The sequence below is a fragment of the Seriola lalandi genome, unplaced genomic scaffold, assembly GCF_002814215.2.
Source record: "Seriola lalandi dorsalis isolate HSWRI2012SDOR001 ecotype SW California unplaced genomic scaffold, Sedor1 jcf7180002053958, whole genome shotgun sequence".
In the NCBI taxonomy this organism is placed as follows: Eukaryota; Metazoa; Chordata; class Actinopteri; order Carangiformes; family Carangidae; genus Seriola; species Seriola lalandi.
The window spans coordinates 23,222-42,896 of record NW_019524511.1 but is presented as its reverse complement, the minus strand read 5'-3'; the positions used below and the strand labels follow the sequence as shown (position 1 = coordinate 42,896).

The window sequence follows — 19,675 nt, the reverse complement described above, 5'->3', positions numbered from 1 at the left end:
TTTTTATATCGCAGTATTACAACTATTTTAAGTAAAGGACCTGAATAGTTCCTCAACGACTGACAAGTACAAACAAAAATGAAAAGAATACATACGCGAGTGGCCAGATGGGGGCAGCATTTCCTCCTCTGTACAAGACCCACAGACTAATTCAGTCTGCTCAGAGGGTTTTATACATCCATAAATATGTGCATTTTTCAGTATTTCCACTTTATCATCCCTTTGATGTCTCTGTTCTCAATCCTTTCGCAATGAACAATTGAGAGCTTAACTCTTCTGCCCTGGGTTTACTTGTCAATTAATTTGTTTGTAATTGCTACATAAGTGACAAACCAAATGTAGAAGCTATACTAATGGAGATAAGAGCTCATGGGTCAGGGGATGAGGACGGGGGATGGGTTGCAGGTTTTACTGTTGGGATAGTTTTCCTATAGTGACATTGCTGGGTTGGCATCAGGAACAGTGTAGAAGAAAGATGCTACAGGCACAATTCAGAGGTATTACGAGATGGATATCTCCGCCCACGCTCCCCGCCAGCCAGGGAGGCATAATACCATTCGAGTCACACTGCAGATGAGGGGATCACTGTCCTGGGATGAAGACTGGGATGCTCTATATGTAGAAAGTTAGGATAGAAGGATGACTTTCCAGCTTTGAACTGGGAACTAAACCTACAGCTGTTAAAGACTGCTTGAATATAACTCGTGGAAGTAACAGCTCTCTTTTATGGAATCCGGTGTCATCATGTAATGTGCAGGTGTTGTTGATTATTTTGTTGCTCATACCTGAAACTTGTGATTCATATTCAGGATGTTTTAATGGGATATGGATGTTTCGTGCCTTTGGCTCTCCAAAACAATGGGTTTGATGGATCCTCTAAAGCAGAAAGGGACGTATCACTGACACTGAAAGCTGGAATGTGTTTTCATCCGTCAAGTCAATGATCTTTACTGGGACCTCAGTGCTTCTGTGGACATTTCTTTAGGAACGCCTTCTGCAGTCTCTTAACTCCCTGTTGGCACCATGCCTTATCATGATGAGGAGTATCCAGGTCAGCCTCTCTGGCAGTCTGTGCTGCTCTTCTGCTGTAAGGGTATGATTGAGGGCATCATGGTCATACTCTTCTTCTGGCTCCTGGTGCAGGTTCTCTTTACCAAACAACTAGAAGGTACGGTCTTGATGGATAGGTTCATGTTTTTCAAGTCTAAAACAATACTCATATGCCTATGAGTACTTTAAAAGAGTTACTGGTCACTGCAATCATTCCTCCTGTTCATACTGACTGTAAAGTGATCTTGAATCACTTTAGAAGAATATCATCTCATATGACTAACTCAGACTGAAGTCTTACCATATGATTCACTTTTACACAGATCAAGGACTGTGGATCGGGGTCTTACCTCCAACATGACATTGCTTTTTCAATGTACATATAGGCATGAGAATATTGTTTTAAGACAGACTTGAAAAAAATGAGTACTTAACCATGAAGTATGGGGTCTATGCTCTCAGGCAAAGGGGCTAAAATAGTTCATGTACTGTGTTATGTAATCCACGAGTTGCATGAGAGTAAATTACAACAGTTTCTAAACTGCCACCATCTGACTGGCCTTATTCTTTCTTATGCCTGCAGTTCACCTCCAAATTCTTCTTTTGGTTGGACTGATCACCTTCTGTCTCTGTTTGGTCCTGGGATGTATTATATGCTGCAGGAAAAGTCAGATTTGTCCAGTGAAAGACAAAGATCCTGTGACATCAGCACCAGCTCCTGCTGAACCTGTGACCTTTGCCCAGAGCCCATCTCCCTCGGCAGTGACAACAGCATCCAGGCCACAATATGAAGAGCTGGATGGAGATATACTGGAGTATCCCTCCACATTCGCGAGCCCTGCCCCTTCTGAGTTTGAATTTACCTCTCTACCATTTTCAAATCAAGCTCAAGCTGCCTTTGAACGGAAAGAGCAGCCAAAGTCTTATTTTTCTTTGCGCCGACTCAGCACACCGCCACTAACGTCACCCCTTTATAAACCCATAGATCCCACTCATGCATCTCTTCCTACATTTCCCAAACTGGGACTATTGTCCAAAACATGTAAGGCTCTGCAGAGGCGCTGCACCGTCACTGGGGATAGTGCATCTTATAGTGAACACAGCAGGCTCACCAGCCCCGGCGCTGTCTCTCCTTCTATGCCTGAAGAACAAATCCCATTAGCTCCACTGAGCTATGGCTCCAGTGCCACCTGCAAACAGCCAATATCACCAAAACCTTGCCTCCATTTCACTATGGCCTTCTCTCCAGAGCAGCAAACCCTGACAGTCACCGTCCTCAGCCTCAGTGGGACGTCTCGTAGATTGGAGAACGTGTCTGTGCTGGGCAGCTTGCCACCTCTGTACCCCTGTCCCATACAAGCCTCCGTCAAGACAAGCCTCAGCCCTGAGGCACACAGCCTGGTGCTGCTTCTGAAGGTGTGCTCTGTGGAAGAGCTCCAGAGGTGCACTTTCAGAACAGCTGTATATACTCGGGAAGCACACAGCCTGAGAGGCACCGTACTGGGGGAACTGGAGGCTGAATGTGGAGGAAAAGACTGGAGAGCAGAGCATCCATTGCACTTCACAAAAGAACTGAACACAAACAGGAGGAAACTAAAAAAGGTAGTGGTGTTTTCAATTAATATCTGTGAGCACTTTATCTTTAAGACAGACACAGGTATGGCCATGTTAATGTGTTGAGAAGCCCTGGAGCAAAAATCGATTGTTGGGCCCCTTTTAAGGAACATTCAAGTTCTATATTCATGTTCTATATAGAGCCACGCAGTCAGCCTAGGGGTTGGGGGACCTGAGGAGTTGTCAGCTGTGCCTGGTTAGTAATCCAGCCGGACATGGAGATTACCTATTGAAATAAACTGCTGAAACAAGTTGTTTTTTGTTTTTCTGTGTAAGAGACAACTGAGCATGATGTCTGTGGTCAGTACTGTTGGAATGAATCCTTAGATTAGGTTTGTGACTTTAGTCTGCAACAACACAAAAATCCTCATGCTGTATTTCCCCCTGATTGAGGTTCCCTCTCTTCCCTTTGAACTTCTGCCCTCCGACTGCAGAGTTTGATCTCCCAGAATGCACCGATGTGTAAGGGGCTTAGCGGCCCTCCACAGATCCTCATTTTGCTTCTGTATCAGACTCCGGCCCACCGCATCAAAACCTCGGTCCTCAGAGCAGACAACCTAGACAAGCTCATCCACACGTCAGCAGCACCGGGTAAAATTACATTTGTTGTCATTAGAATTTGACAAAATGTTTACTTGACTTAGAGATCCCATAAGGACATCATGCATAGAAGCATTATGTAAGCATGCGTGGACAGACCTAACTGTTGCCTTTCAGGGGCAGAGGTAAAATAATTCCCTATGTTTGCTTTTAATGTTTTGCGGATTAAATGATGTCTTACAGGACCCGAGTGCAGCAGGAGATCATCCCTTTTTATAATGACATTGTGGTTTAATCCTTCACTGTTCACAATCCTCAGGAAAATGTTTCAATCTCCTCTGGATCTCTGATCTGACAGATCTAATCTTTGTTTGCATTAGCCTGTCTCGGCATTATTTTTATTGCAGACAAGCACATCCTGCATACAGAGCCATTAGATTGTATGATATCTGTTTCATTTGCAGTATGTCACATTATATAATCTCTTCTTGTTTGTTCATGAATATTTATACAATATAGAGTACAGACAGGACTGCATTACGTTGGCTGAAGAGAGAGAGAGAAAAAGATATTTATTTCATGCATTCTAGCTCCATGTTTTGCTCGACCATACCTAATATAGTATTTACAGGAGACTTTTGTCATTTTTATCCAGTTTTTGTAGCTGGACAGTGTGTAAACATTCGTGTGGGGTGTGATTTTTGTGTTTTAGATATAAAAACAGAACTAAACTAATACAGAGACATTGATGGATTAAAAATACGTGCTTGTGCGCTAGTCTGTGACTTCATGGTCCACACAAGACAGATACAATATCAAAAATGAACAAGACCTTATTTTTCGTCTTTGTGGTATGTTAACACAAGTAAGGACTACCTTGACTTTTAGACCTGTCTTATTGTCATATAGTGTTGTTTTACTGTTTACTTATTATTACTTTTTATTTTACAATAGAGTTTTTTTCACACTTTCTGTGCACAGAATACCGGGTGGTGATCAATCTGCATCATGAGGGAACTGTGATCAGCAGCAGAGAAACTAACGGAGGCTCATGTACTGTGTGGAATGCTTCATTCCTGTTTGACCTTCCTCCAGGAGACATCAGCCAGCTGCCCCTCATGCTCGAGTTCATAATCATGCAGGTAAAAATTGCTTTGGGAGCTCACAATTACAGAATAGAATGTGCTTTGTGAATAACAGCATTTATCTGTTTTGTAACTTCCCTGTGGATTTCATAGTCTGCTCCTTCCTTATGAATCAGGTGTGTTCAGAAGGTAAAGTTCTTGGTCGAGTCCTAATCGGTGCGGAGGCTGCGGATGCAGGACGTGCTCACTGGAGGGACATGTGCAGCTTGCAGGTGGAGCAGGCCCGCTGGCACAACGTTCAACCAGACACACTATAGAGCTCTGACACACATGTGCTTAAAAACCTGTTTCATGACCAGTGGACCTGACACTCTGTGTGAACTCAGTGAGGCATCCAGAACAAACTTTGACATGAAGTGCTCACAGTTTATGGACAATGCAGTTTTAATGGATGGATTTCTGAGCACCAAACAATAAACTCTTTAAACATGGCCTTATTTATATGAATCTGTGAATTCTCCTATGGAACATTACTGTAAGTGCACGAAATGGCAATGTAAACTTAGAGTTTGTAGAATAATGTATTTGTAAAATATTACCTTAAGCAGTTCAGTCCTCATGACTAAAATACACTTTGTCATTTATTTGATGTGTGAGTAACATGTGTTACACACAAATGTACTTTATATACTCTCATGCATATCTGTAATTCCACAGTTCTTTGGAGACACGTTAGGAATAGCTTGTTGGCTGTAGGATATTCTGAATGTAAATATGGTGTGAGGAACCATATCATGTCATATAAATAAAACACATTTTTGCCTGACGTAGCCTGGTGGCTTTTATTAACACTATTGCCTGACGTAAAAATGCTCAGATTGTTGCTGTTGTGCTTTATTTTCCATCACAAAGCAGCTTTCTGTTAGACTGAGCTGCAAAACATCACAATCTTTGGTTACGGAAGAAAAGCATCTGCCAAAAATCATCTTATCATAGGATTATATTTAAATTGTAGATTTGAATTAGTTATTATATTTCTGTTGTGTAAAAAACATACAGTATCAGATTTGTATATAGCAAGTCTTTCCCAATGCAAACACATCATTTGTCCTCTCCCTCCTCTTCATCTTCATCAGGGCTACAGATATCTACAAGCTGAGCCAGGAATATTCCATCAGGATAGAGGGAAGTTGTTCTCCTCTGCAGGTCACACTCATCTAAAGAATGAGCTAGGATTGGCCCTTCAACATCCGAAGACTTGTCTGGTACTTTTTCTGCTGCAGTGTGAAGATCCTGGATTAGCAGCTTGAACCTTACTGCTTAAATCAAAAGAAATAAGGGAAACATAATTAGACCAAGATACATATTTCCAAATGTCAAGTCTAATAAGTATTCTACACATGCAAAAGATAGAAAGCAAAGGGAGATAAAGAGGGTTCATTCATTCAAAACAGGGATTTATCCATCAATGAATGTCATCAGCATTGATAAAAGTAGCTTTATTAAATAAAATGCTCCATATTTGTGAGTCAGTTTAGTAATGGTCATTTCTGGATATGTCCCTGTTTGAGAAAAAGGAAGAAGATTCCTGTAGTATCTCCTGAAGGTTCAATATAAACACGACACAGGCACAGATCATAGCACACACGTCTACACTACTGATTATACTGACTCACTCATCACATTTTCACCTTGAAGCAGACTCTCATGTTTTGCCTTCAGACAGCTGTTTTCTGGATTCTTAGCTGACATCTGGCAGAGGAGAGAATGCTTTCAGATCTCCTCTTATTTTGGTTGAATGTCTCTAAATATATATATATATATATTTACCTATTTCAAAATGTTAAATTATTTCAATTTCATATTTATTTCTATTGGTAGCAGCCCGAATAGGTCAAAAGAATTTTTCACATTAAAGACCTTTTTTAAACACTTTAGTCTTTACAAAACAAAATTTGTAATATATGTTTAAATGTAATTCCATTTATTCGTGTATAATACATCTACGAATTTGTAATGACTTTGAACCAGTCTTTCTCATACTATGTCTGGATGTCATGAACTCCCTCTCTGTTATCATACAGTGGTGGTCACAGGCCTTCAGTGGAAGACAGTGACATACTGTAACTCTTGCCCATCCCCTTATGGTTGGGTCAGATGTGTTCCAGGCGAGCGGTTCACTCCTTAGCTCCAAATCCGATTATTTACCCAGTAGAAAGGGTCATATGTGAGATTATAGCTGAACTGCGTTTCACATGGAGTTTAAGTGGTTATGCAGCCAGGCTCACACCCCTCCCCACGTACTGTATGCTGTTTGATTAAAGCAGAAGCTGGGATTAGTGCTGTCTGCACATATGTGAGTGTATATGTAATGAATCAATGTGGGCATAGCTCTGTTACTTTCATGATATCATCTATGTGCCACGATTATGCCATTAATGATATTAATTTGCATCTGTTGCTGATGCGGATAAATCATTTATGAAACTTAGTAGCATGCAGTCAGACAAACATAGAGGATCTTTTGAGTGGTGTGTTGGCTGGAGGTTTATGTTGATGTTTTATTCATTTAGCTGGTGCGCTTGGCAGCAAGATTCAGAGGTTTGAGGGACCTATGGACAAACTGGACACATTCTTCATGGATTTTCAACCTGGTAACACATCTACTTTCTGTAATTTAAGCACTCCTAACCTGGTGTCCCTGATTGTGGAGGTTTTCCTCAATATGAGCCTCTCCTGCTGGCTCTCCCTCCTCCTCCTCCTCCTCCTCCTCTCAGGCCAGGTTTCCTGGTCACTGCCCTCCTCGTCCTCCTCAAACACTGGCATCAGACCTGAGCTCTGCTGCCAGCCCCACCTGTCCACTGCAGTCTGAATGAAAATGAACACACAACTTGAGTTCATGGCTGTTAGTGTAATCCATTTCACTGCTGTCAGGATTCTTACATTTTCTTCTATTCTTAACCTTACAGCTTTAGATGTGGGAGTCCCGTCTTGAGGGGAGGAGGTTCTGGTTTGAGCAGCTGCTGGTGTGTTGTCAACCTTTCCCACCTCCTTTCCTTCTCGCTCTTTGAACAAACTCTTCAACTGAAAACATGGTAAGATACAATATATTTCTATTATGAGTTTTGTTGTCATTTACAACAGGTATTAAACAAGACAAAGGTTAGAGCACAGCTGTCCTAAATGCTAATCTTAAGCATGCTAATATGCTCACCATGACAATGCTAACATGAAAATGTTTAGCATGTGATGCTTACCTTTGACAACTTTGTTTATGCTAGCATGCTAGCATTTTATGGAAGAAGTTGTCAAATCTTTTACTTTAAAAGTAGCAATATTACAGTGTAGAAATACTCTGTTACAAGTAAAATGTATATCACTGGATTATGACTGTTGCTGCATAAATGTGCACACACATCATTTTAATGTTGCAGCTGATATTAATTGGCATAATTTTAATTATTTATTAGAAGTTAGCTGGTGAAGTTCCTCCCAGGGATTAATTATGTATTAACCTATACTAAAAGATCATCATTTATTTGTTAATTATATTTTGTGTTATTGATCTAATTCTGCAGGAGTCGCACCTCCTTAAGTACAATGCTTGAGTAAATGTATTTAGATTCCACAAGTCTAGCTGAGGCTGATGTGAATGTCATTAGTTTTGTGGGTATTTGTGACCAAATTTGTTAAATAAATGGCATTACAAAAAAAGTTAGAGGATGACTTAAATTTTTAAAAGTTATCCTGAGAGGGACACGACTGTCCTGGAAATCCATCCAATAGTTGATGAGACTTTTCATTCAAAACCACAAATATCAACTGTTTGGTGGCGCCAGAGGTAAAGTCGGCCTCACCAAGTCTGTAGGATTTGTGCTCTAAAGACCATGAATGTCTCAATAAAATTTTATGGCCAATCCATCTAATGGTTGTTGCTGTTGACAAAGTGGTGGATAGACAGCCTGGAATTGGCATCCAGAGCCACGCTGCTGGATAAAACAAGGTGAACTGAAATCACGTTGATACCTGCTCAGTGACCATTCTCCTCTGCTGGTCTGTCTCTAGATTAACCGGACAGACAGTCTTATCCTTCCTGCCTTCAACAGGTGGTTTCTCATCTTTAACCTGCAGACAAGGCATCTGTAATTCATTATGTCCGTCACCACTGCAGGAGGCCATCTTCAGTGGTGTCTCTTTCGTGAACTTTACCGAGTAAAGCTGCTTTCGTGTTTGAAGCTTCTGGACTGCCAGCATCTTCTCCTGCTGCAGCTGGCCAGCCTTCTTCCTGCTCTCTGAAAACATACACAGGAAGAGGTTTTTGAGCTGAAACAATGAGGAAAATAACACAATATCATCAGAAGTATTTTCAAAAGCAGTGTCATACCTTCTAGCTGGGTCCTTAGTGAGTCAGTAGTTGAGACATTTGCGTGGCCCTCACTTTCTTGACTAACTTCAGAAGCCTTTTTCCTGAGCTATCATGAAAAACAGAGATGATAAAGAGAGTATATGTGCTAGTCAATTCACCTCTCGACACAGCCACTGGTTCACATAGATGTGTATATTTCATTGATAGTTTGATCAGGTTGTAGTGACTGTACCTTGAGCTCCAGAGCAGAAACCTTGATTTGAGCCTCAGTTTTTTCCGTCTCTCTTAGCCTTTCTAAACTCATCAAAGCGTCTTCCCTTTAAACAGAACGGATGAAAAACTGTTACATTCTCAACTGGTCATTCGTCCATTTAAATCTTTTAATAGAAAGTTCAGTTCAAAATTTTAAAAAAAAGCTTACTTTTCCCTCAGTTCCTTCTCTCTTTCTGTCAGTTTTTCCTTCAGCATTTGAACCTCACTGCTTTGTATACAAACCTATTAATCATGAGAGTTAACCATCAATATTCTGTGCATAAAATATTTACTCTCAACGCATGTTTACATGAAAAATACATCAGTGTATGACACACTCTCCCCCCCGTTTATTAAGCGTTAAAAATTCATTTCATTGAAGAGGGGAACATCTTGTTACCTGAGGGGATTTCTTTTGGCTGCTGTGGGAGTCTGATGTCGGTTCCCATAACAAAGAGGATTCTGATAAGCTGATAAAAAGATATAGTACACACGATAACACAGAATTTCATTTTGAGCATTTGCTGACAGTGCATTTTGAAAATGAAAATCTCATCAAAATCCACTCACTCTGTCACTGTCTCTTTGCCCTTAGTCCGCACAGCTGCACCACCTGCAAAAACAAGGCCACGGCAGTTTAACGCCCCCTTGTGTTGAAAGAATAAAATAACACTTATTCTCTGGAGTTGTGTGCCAGCAACACACACATCTGTAATCTTGTAGAGAATATTTGCAGTTGCCACAGACTGCTGACAAGTATATTAACCTTTACCGTCATCCTTGTATCTCTGAAGCAGCGCCTGACTTCTGCTCCTTTCCAGCTCCAGCTCCAGCTCCTGTTTACATGCGTCAAGCTCAACCCTGAGCAGCGAGTCACATTGCCCCTATGGGAAAAATCGTATAGGTATATAACCAATATATATATCTACTAGAACATCCATGTGCCCTAACTCTGAGAAAGAAAGAGCACAGGCACAAGCTTTTCAGCAGATTCTCAATTTCTTCTCCAGGTAGGAAATTATGATTTGTGATCTAGCAATTAATTAATGTGTGTGTTTTGTCAATTGTTATTTCACTTAGATGTTTAACATTCACACAGTTCAGAATGATTTATGTGCAGAGTTCGAAACTAAAACCGTTTTCACATTCATCTGCTGACGTTTCTTCTGTGCTCATCTTAAATTTGACTTTGACATATGGAAATACAAGTATGATTTTGTGACATTAAAACTTTTTTGGAGCCAATCCTCGTCCAATGTGCAATTTAAAGAAAGTGTGATGTGGAAACTTCAGTGGAGCATCTCTTCTGGAGTTTTTCAGTGAAGGAGAAGAAGGAGATGTGATTTGAAATGTTTTTATGAAATAAAACTTTTATGAAAAAACAAAACATCAGACACAAATTATTATGCATGTCCTTAAACCAGTGGGTGTGTAGCAGAGTGCTACAGGTATAGTCTTACTTCATTTGTGGAGTTGCTCTTCTTGAGTTCCTCGAGCTCCTCTTGTGTAGACTGCAGGGTCAAAGCCACCTTTTGCCATTTCTCAGTCCAGTGTGAGGCCACAGCTTTCAGTTCCTCGATGTGTTGGACTCTCACTGCATCTTGTTTGCGATACTCTTCTTCCAGCAGGTGTAGCTTCTCTTCATTGTCAAGCAGCTCAGCCTCCAGACACCGACACTGATCCTGCAGCGTCTGTTTTTCTAGTTCCAAAACTTCCACAGATTCCCTGGATAAATAATTTGAAGGTTTTAGTGAAGAGAGGATAATTAAACTTCGTCTTCAGTACGCTGTGAAAGAGCATGTGCCTAACATCTCACCTGAGCTGGCAGCACTTTTCCTTCATCTCATGACTATCTTCATCAGTTTTGCTCAGCAGTTCCTCTTTTTGTGTGATCAGCTCAGAGCGTTCTGCCTCCAGATCTCTGATCTGTTTGATGTTGACGACCTGCTCTGCTGTTAGCTCCTGTAGCTGAGACTGTGAGATCTCTACCTTCTGCTTGATCATTTCAAGCTCACATGTCAGCTTTTCATTGACCTGATGAAAAGACATAGCAGGGGTAATTTCATGAAGAATTCAGAAAAATTTTAACTTAATAAAAAAGATGACCACTCAGACTTTTCCACCTCTCTGAGGGCCTTTGATTCTTCCTTCATCAGAACAGTTTCCTGATCCTTTGAAGCTGGTTGTGTTCTCTCCAGATGCAGCTCCAGGACCTGGGTCCTCTGGTGCAGTTCTGCCTTCTCCTATACAACATTTGATGGTAAGTATGATGCAAAAAAAAAAAACAAAAAAAAAAAAACAGTCATACTACTAAAACATGACATTTTGATCTCAGACATTGTACATAAAGCTCAGAAGAGATTATATCTGATACCTGGATCAGCTGATCTTTGTCAGACAGAGCCCCTGTCAGTTTGGCCTTTAGTTCCTTCACATTATCCTCCAGCTTTAACACTTGAGTTGACAGGATAGCTTTTTCCTGAGCAGAATTGGAAAGACGCTTTTCAAGGTGAAATGATTATTTATGTGAATGTTTATTGTGTTGGATACTGAATCAGAGACAGGAGACTGACCAGGCATGCTTGGCTGATTTTGTTGTTAGCTTCACTCAGCTGCTCTTGCACTTCAGTGTGATTTGATACAGTGTGGCTGAGGCTCTGGTTCATCTCCTCTATTTGACTCAACAGCGTCCTCTGTGTCTAGATACACAGGAGCAAAAGACAATCAGCCTAAAGGTATAATTTGACACAATTTGACATTAGACTTTTGATTTTTTGATGATTTTGATTTTTTCCCTCATATATTTTGTAACTGACCTCATCTGAAGTCTGGAGTCGCTGGAGTGCCTGATTTCGCTCTTCTTCTTGTGTTTTTGCCCTCGTCTCAGCCTCTCTCAGGGCCTCTCTCAGCCTGCACAGCTCTGTATCAACCTCCTGCTTCTCCTTAATTAAACACAAATGTAAAAGCAGTTTGTGACAAACAGAATACACAGAATAATACAATATTTACAACATATATTTTCATTACACATAAAGCTAACACACCTGTCTGTTAAAGTCTTCTTGGCTCACTGGTAATGTTCGGCTAAGTGAACTAGGAGCTCTTTTGGTTGGTTGATCATTGCTTCCTCTGTCCAAAGTAGACCTCATTTGCACCAGATCCCTCTCCAGCTTTAGGACCCTTGTGAGTAAATTTCACGTGAGGAATGTCAATCTTTTCTACAGTCATTCAAATGTTCCTCTCCATGTCTTTCGTTGCACTCACTTTTCATGAAGCTCTCTACGTTGCTGGTTCTTGTCAAAATGGTTTGATTCAGCTGCCTCCTTCTCCTGCTCAAGAGTGCTCATTGCTTCTGACAGCTGCTGTGTTAGTAGAGGGTGAAAGGATGCTGTGTGGTGCAAGTGTGGCAGATACCAAACATCTATTTGAAGCAGAAAAACTATAAAACCACCCAAAAGCGGTGGCAATGAGAGGGAAGATTGCAAAAAAAAAAAGAAAAAAAAAAGATAGAGCATAGAATTTGTTTCAACAAAGATTTAAATACTGTTTTACTTACCTTATGATTCATGTGTAGCTGTGCAGTAGTTGTGTTGTAGCTCAGCTGTGCGTCTCTGGCCCTCAGCCGGTCCAGCTGACTGTCTATACGCTCATGAGCATCCTGCAGCCATTGCACCACTCCTGCTTGTCTAAAGCTACTTTCAGCTCGGGCGGCTTGTAATTCAGCCCCTGGAGACGGAGTAAAGGACCGAGTAGCACCCTCAGGTGCCAGACGGGACAATGACTGCCATCTCCTTAGACCGGGGTCATTCTGTCTGAAGCCACCGGTGCTGCCTGACGTGCTGGAACAGATACAGTTCATCAATACATCAGCTGCCCTGACTTGAAAATGAATATTATTGTGTCTCTGTTGCTTAAAAACTGTGTACATTCTCCCCTCACCTTGTGCTGACTTTGGACAGAAATCCTGACCCAGAGACAGTTGCCATACCGCACCATGCTGAGGTCTAAGGAGAAAAAAACACATGTTCTAATGTAACTGTACTTTGCTTGACCTGTTCTACCCCAAAAAGAGCATATCTGGGTCTTACCTGGGCTGTAAGGCGGGATTTGGTGTCCCACATGTCGAGGTCTGTGAGAGAAAATGGACTTGAACTTCTATATGAGGGTCTAAACATTTTGGAGTGTCTTCCTAGATCCAAGCTATCACTTCCCTTTGTATGGGAGAGGCTACAATCTGCATCTCCCCACATGTCTGCCCAAGTGACAAGGATAGATTTTCACACAAAGGTGGCAGCTCAGGGTGTGTGGCTATTCTTGGATCATGTGCCTTGAGTTTTCCAGTGCTTGCTTGATGGTAAATAACTAGCTTTAACACTGCATGGTTATTACAGTGGGTCTGTGATCTACAAATCTATTGGTTTGAATCTAGATTTGTTCATTATACCTTCGTATCTCCATATCTAAATACAAGCATGTCTGGTCAGAGTGAACCACAGTTTATGACTAAAACTGATGTCTGTGGTCTGCACTGAGTGAAACTTAATCTTACGGTACCTTGTTGTAGAAACCCTCTCCTGTCCATTGGCAATGCCCACCTGCTCTGCTTGTAAGCCCCAGCTTAGCAGCTTTGATTTTAAGCTATTCAGCTACAGCCCTTGAACTGAGTATCCATGGTAACCTGTGTACACAGGACACAGTTGAGTGGGTGTGTCATGTGCTAACACTTCTGGGATAGTCTCCACATGATCTCACTCAAGTCTGATGACTGGCTGTTTGTTGACATGGGTTGTTAAGAACACATCCCAAACAGTAATCATACTACACATAGCTTTCCTTGGATTAATTACTAATGACAGTAAATGAGTCATAATTGATTATAATTGGCTTTTGGAACATAGAGAGAGAAATAAATGCCTGATGTGATTATGTTCTTAAATAGGTGGGTTTTAACAGATTTTATTTTAGCTTCAAGGGTAAAGAAAGCATGTGATGAGTTGTCAGATAGTATCATAGCTGTAAGCTTACTAATACTCGACAGATCAGTGTGAAATATTGCATGCTACTGACTAAGTCCAAAGTTGTTTCTTTGCATAAGCAAGTCAGACCATTATTCAGAAGCACTGCTCTAACTTTCAAAAACAGCGCACATCCAAATGAATGCTCATATTGTCATAAGCGTTACATATGACTCACTTTTTTTTTTTATAATAGAACAAAACAAAAGTAGAAGCCCACGTTTTTGATAACCCAATGAATGTGCAAGATTTCGCTTATTTAGATGTAAGTAAACACTTTCCGGTTCATAATATAACACGTATAAACTCTTATTGTGAAACATTTCGTCTCCCGGAAACAGGAAGTAGTAAGCCAGACGCTAGCAGCTGAAGATTTTGGCCATTCAAGAAGCTAAGAAGCTAAGAAGCTAAGAAGCTAACAGTTTAATAAAGCAACAAATTTACTTCCAGCACTTAATATTACAGTTTATTCATCTGTGTTCTTGAGGAGTTTGATTCGTATCAATCCCGAAAAGGTACAACACGTTGACGCCAGGTTTTAGGTCTTTAATTAGAGAGAGCGTTTGCGTCTAATTTAGCTGGATAACAGGCCGACGCTAACGCCAGTCGGTTAGCACAGCCATTCGTTCACATCGAGCAGTTAGTATTTCTGATGTCTTACTGTCAGAAAGTTATCGTATTGATTTGCTGCTCTGACAAAAAATGTTAATTAAAACTTCTGCTTTGCAATATCGTACAGATATGGCTGCGGATTGGTTGGGTAGTTTGGTGTCAATTAACTGTGGGCCAACACTGGGAGTCTATCAAGGAGAGGTATCATCTGTGGACCAGTCCAGCCAAACCATCTCCTTAAGACAACCTTTCCATAATGGAATCAAGTGTCCTGTCCCCGAGGTCACATTCAGGTACAGCTTAAAACAGTTACTCTTGGATGTTTTGTTTTTGTTTTTTTTGTTTTTTGCAAATTGATCTGATTCACAACTAAAGTCAATCTCTCCTTTTTTTTATCTTTTTTAATGCAGTGCCATTGACATAAAGGAACTAAAGATTTTAGATATCAAAAATGGCAATGCAAGGAACAGCTCTTCTGTATCTACCAAGGTAAGCAGTGCTCCAGTTGCAGTCCCAAAAGGTGACCCCAGGTCTGTGGAGAAGGTAAACTCCCCTCAACACTGCTCTAAAAGCTATGGAGAGCGTCATCTGGATGTTCCTGGCCAGCCTAAAGGTTTTCGTCGAAGACACAACTCCTGTAAGTGCAATGTTGTGCTTCTCACCCAGAATAAGACAAATCATTACTGTTGGTTTATATGTCGTAGAGATTGATTATGTGTTTACTGCCCCATCAGGGTCATCCAGTAGTCGAGGGGCAAACCAAGTGACACCGAAAAAGAATGGGGTGAAGAATGGTCAGATGAAACACAGAGATGATGAGTGTTTTGGGGATGGCATGGATGATGGCCTGGACACAGACTTTGATTTTGAAGGAAACTTGGCTCTTTTTGACAAAGCAGCAGTTTTCTCAGAGATTGACATATCGGAGCGCCGTAACGGTGCAAGGTCACGTGGGACACCACAAGAGCAGACACCTTCACGTTACCGTCACGATGAGAACATTCTGGAGGCCAAACCTATTGTGTACAGACAGATTACTGTACCACAGCCTGGAGCCAAAGAGTACTGCACTGGTAAGTCTACACCATAATTAAACAAATAGTAGTGAGGGTAAATGACCTGAATTTACATATTTGTGTCTTTTATTTCACCCAGACTCTGGGCTTGTTGTGCCCAGTATATCCTATGAACTACACAAGCGCCTGTTGACGGTTGCTGAGCGTCATGGTCTCTCACTGGAGCGAAGACTTGAAATGACTGGAGTGTGTGCCAGTCAGATGGCACTTACATTGCTGGGTGGGCCCAACAGGTAAGAATGCTGTGATGGTTTAGACACACAAAAAAAATTCAGACAATGCTCGCAAAAATAACAACATGATATGCAAGAGAGTGTGTATTGTTGTAAGCAGGGTCAAAGTTTGAGAAGAGGTTAAAGTTAAACATCAGAGACATGTAGATGTTGGTTATTTGGTGGCGTGGAGATCCTAAGTGTTCAATATTAAATAAACAAATAAAACAGTATTAAAATAGACAATGCATTCATATATTTTGTATGTTTGTTTTTTCATATAATTATTTCATAATGTCGCTTTCATTTCAAGATTGAACATTTTGGATTTCCATACTACTGAACCTTTTTATTTCAAATGCCAAATATGAATTCACCTGAAGTGGGCACTTGGAGAGCACAAAACTTGGGAAATAAACTTGGATTTTCTTATTATGTTTCTTCCAGATTCACTCCAAAGAATTTACACCAGCGTCCCACAGTGGCACTTCTGTGTGGCCCTCATGTTCAGGGGGCTCAGGGCATCAGCTGTGGTCGGCACCTGTCCAATCATGAAGTGGAGGTCATCCTGTTTCTGCCCAATTTTGTCAAGATGCTCGACTCTGTCACCAGCGAGCTCACACTTTTCAACAAAACGGGGGGCAAACAGGTGTCAAGTATCAAAGGTGGGCATATTTTTCCACTTTTGTTTATTTTGACCTTCTATTTTTGCAGCAATCAACGCAACATTTGTTTTAACATTTTGCATTGTAGTTGATCAAGCAGTACCTTGAGATATATACATTTTTCTCTCTGGCTCTACAGACCTTCCAGACACCCCAGTGGACCTAATCATTAACTGCCTGGACTGCCACGAGAACACATTCCTTATGGATCAGCCTTGGTATCGAGCAGCTGCAGATTGGGCTAACCAGAACCGAGCACCAGTGCTCAGCTTAGACCCTCCTGTTAGTGGACAGGGTCAAGCAGTTGAAGCGAAGTGGTCCCTCTCTCTTTGCCTCCCGCTTCCCCTGGCTGAGGGAGCTGGCAGGGTTTACCTGTGTGACATAGGTGTTCCTCGCCAGGTGTTCCAGGAAGTTGGAATCAAGTACCATTCCCCCTTTGGGTGCAAGTTTGTCATCCCCCTGCACTCTGCATAAAGGAACTAATGGTTAACATGACAGTTGAATCTTTCACCATCCTTGACCGTTTGGGTTTGGGCGCCTTATATTAGAGAGCTTCAGCTTTCAGTTCATCCCTTAAGTTTCTTACTCATCAACATGCGAAAGGGACTTTTCCCCTCACACTGAAGGACCACTGTTTGGTATGTTAGTCCGTTCTACAAGGACTAAATGTATATGAATGGAGAAGGAAAACGTTTTCAAACCTTTTTCTTTATTGAAAAAATAGATAGACTTCAGCAATTAAATAGATAACATTGTGTTTACATGATCTAACAAGATATTTTGAAAATAGGCTATTCAAAAATACACGCAGTTCAGTTTTAAATTGGATAGGACAATCTCTGACTTAAAGAGGAAAACTTCTGAATGTCATTGTAATCTAACGTCATTCAAAAGCCATGTTGTGAATAAACACAGATCCACCATCGAATACATGCAAATACAATGTTATTACATTAATCTTGATGAGACAACAGAAAAATTACACTGGTGTTAGCATTACTAATGGCTTTGCTTACAGCCTTCCATACTTTGTAGCATTCGTTAATGTTGTCTGACGCTTTATTAAGATAAACCAGAAATTTAATCAGAGCAAATGTGGAATATTTGTCATTTATATGAGTGATGATGTTGTCAAACTAAACCAGTGTTGAATGGGGCAGCTACTGAAGAGAACCCAGATGTCAGAAGTTTTGTTTGTTCATGGTAAATAAGGCTGTGGTATAATATGCCACAGCCTGCAAAACCTCTAGCAATTTTCCCATCAAGTGATGATTTGGGGGAAGATGTTAACAAAAATGTTAGTTAAACTATGAGCTGAAGGACCATACCATTGTCTTTGGAAGTTTCAGGTCCTTAACTACAGATCATGTACATTTAACATTTCTACTGATAATATTCAAATGCAGGCAATTTCATTTTTAATGTATTTTTTCAGTTATATATAGTTATTGGTTTCATTCATTACTGTACAGTATAAAAATTAACAGACTCGAAAAGTCTATATTATGTAATCCTCCACAGTAAACATGAAGTGTCCTGTTACACTAACAAGAATTAATGCAGACTTGGAGTTTTCTAAAAGATTTTCATATTAGACAGAAATGAATAGAAGCCAATGGATGCCTGGAACAGTAAGAAAAAAATACATCTAAATTTCAAAGACATAGCATGGTTTGCAGATGGTTATTTGTGATGTTAAATGTAAGTGATTTGTGATTAGTGGGCTCAGAACCACTGGTACGGTCCTTTAAGTTTCAAACTACGTGATCGTGTGAATTTCAACCTTTCAGGTCAGAATGTCATTTTTTTTGATGAAAGTTGTGTTGGCTGAAAAAAAAAAAAGATTAACATTTTCTAAAGTATAATTACTCTGTATGTGGGATTGAAATGAATTTTTTGGGGTGAATTGTCTTGATCTGACCTCACAAAAAATTATCAAGATGCACCGTCCTGCACTGAGTACCTGCTATGTACCAATTAGATTGGGTCTTTGTGATGAGACATTGTTGAGAAAGTTTTTCAGTTTCAGTCTGACCAGGAGAATGCCTGTTTATGTATTTGACTATTACTGGTATCGACCGTAAAAACTAAAGCATAGACTGTGAAATACTCAATTAATTTAAGAGAAGAGCTGCTTGTTTTGTGCTGCTTTTTGAGACCTTGATAAAGGGGTCAGAGGCATCTGAAATGCCAGATCTTTTTGACAATGTAAGTCAAACCCTTGGCAGTATTTTTTTTTAATTTTTTTTCCAAGAGGGGGCAGTTGTGTTAAGTTCACAGACCTTTATTGGACATGCAACTTTCAAACCTCAACATTTGCTTAATTCTGAGGTGAGTCCTGTATCAGAAGTCAGTGTAGTCTAGAAAAGGCTGATTTCAAAGAGTACACACTTACTACAAGGAGGCTACAAATCCAGTACTCTTTGGTACATGGTGTAAGGTGTGGTATTATGTCCTCACCTGATACCACGCATTGATAATATCTCAGGAGGATTAAAAATGCTTGTGTTACATTTGTTGTGTTGTATTGTCTCTGTGCACAGTGGTCCGCACAGGGTTTGTGTGCTGATTCAGTGAAAGTTTCTGTCGTGCACAAATGTTTTGTCCTTTCTCCAACATTCCTCCAGCCTGATGTGTTATGTCACATCTGTTGAGACAAGTCTGGCTCGGAAAAACGTCAGACAGTGTTACTGAATGTGAAGATGAGCTCCGTCTCTCTTTGGCCGCCAGGGGGCCATGAAATCACATGTTTTGGTGGCTCTTCCTTATTGTGCTGTAATGGCAGCTTTATGTACTTAATACCATTTCCTGCACCAATAGTGTTATTTCTTAACGAATTGCGAACAGTCAGAAACCGTTTGGTAGAAACCCTTTTGACAGGAAAACACCTGTGTGGAAGTGTTTAAAAGGTTATCCTTGCTGAGATAGATTTAAATTAGTTTCAAATTGTCTGGCCCGCAGAGGAGGTCTAGTCCATGGAAGTTCCGTTTTGCAGTTCAGTAAAAAACCGCATTAAATGAACGAGCCAGTGGGAGGTTTTATGTAGACAGGGCAACTGTTTCCTTTTGGGATCGAAGTTCACTGACAAGGCTCTTGTGCAAAAATACTGTGCAGTTCTCTTGTGTCTTATGTGCAGATTGAAACAATAAATAATAAAAAAAAAAAATTCCCACCGAGCTTTTATTTTG

At 40.6% G+C, this 19,675-nt stretch overlaps 2 protein-coding genes and 1 pseudogene across 3 annotated transcripts; 2 read left to right on the top strand and 1 right to left on the bottom strand.

Moving 5' to 3' along the window:
• Window positions 1-596: 596 nt before the first annotated feature.
• LOC111652363 (uncharacterized) lies at window positions 597-4,657 on the top strand (annotated as a pseudogene). Its single transcript, XR_015437022.1, has 5 exons — window positions 597-1,168; window positions 1,634-2,652; window positions 3,099-3,255; window positions 4,186-4,346; window positions 4,466-4,657. The product of XR_015437022.1 is annotated as an uncharacterized LOC111652363 (transcript).
• Window positions 4,616-13,147, bottom strand: LOC111652362 (uncharacterized). The gene is given in 23 exon segments (XM_087172998.1): window positions 4,616-5,608; window positions 6,982-7,157; window positions 7,257-7,373; window positions 8,316-8,414; window positions 8,499-8,581; window positions 8,674-8,761; window positions 8,888-8,972; window positions 9,077-9,150; window positions 9,308-9,377; window positions 9,478-9,520; window positions 9,680-9,791; window positions 10,368-10,632; window positions 10,724-10,941; window positions 11,031-11,150; window positions 11,282-11,386; window positions 11,481-11,606; window positions 11,724-11,849; window positions 11,952-12,087; window positions 12,172-12,269; window positions 12,464-12,746; window positions 12,847-12,911; window positions 12,996-13,118; window positions 13,121-13,147. Coding segments are annotated over 23 exon segments (2,715 nt in total). The 3' UTR covers window positions 4,616-5,532.
• A 1,147-nt stretch (window positions 13,148-14,294) lies between these two features.
• On the top strand, window positions 14,295-19,670 carry edc3 (enhancer of mRNA decapping 3 homolog (S. cerevisiae)). The gene is made up of 7 exons (XM_023402613.2): window positions 14,295-14,437; window positions 14,662-14,827; window positions 14,945-15,171; window positions 15,269-15,607; window positions 15,690-15,843; window positions 16,270-16,487; window positions 16,627-19,670. The coding sequence occupies exons 2-7, from the start codon at window positions 14,664-14,666 to the stop codon at window positions 16,959-16,961; spliced, it is 1,437 nt and encodes a 478-aa protein (XP_023258381.1). The 5' UTR covers window positions 14,295-14,437; window positions 14,662-14,663; the 3' UTR covers window positions 16,962-19,670.
• The last annotated feature ends 5 nt before the right edge of the window (window positions 19,671-19,675 follow it).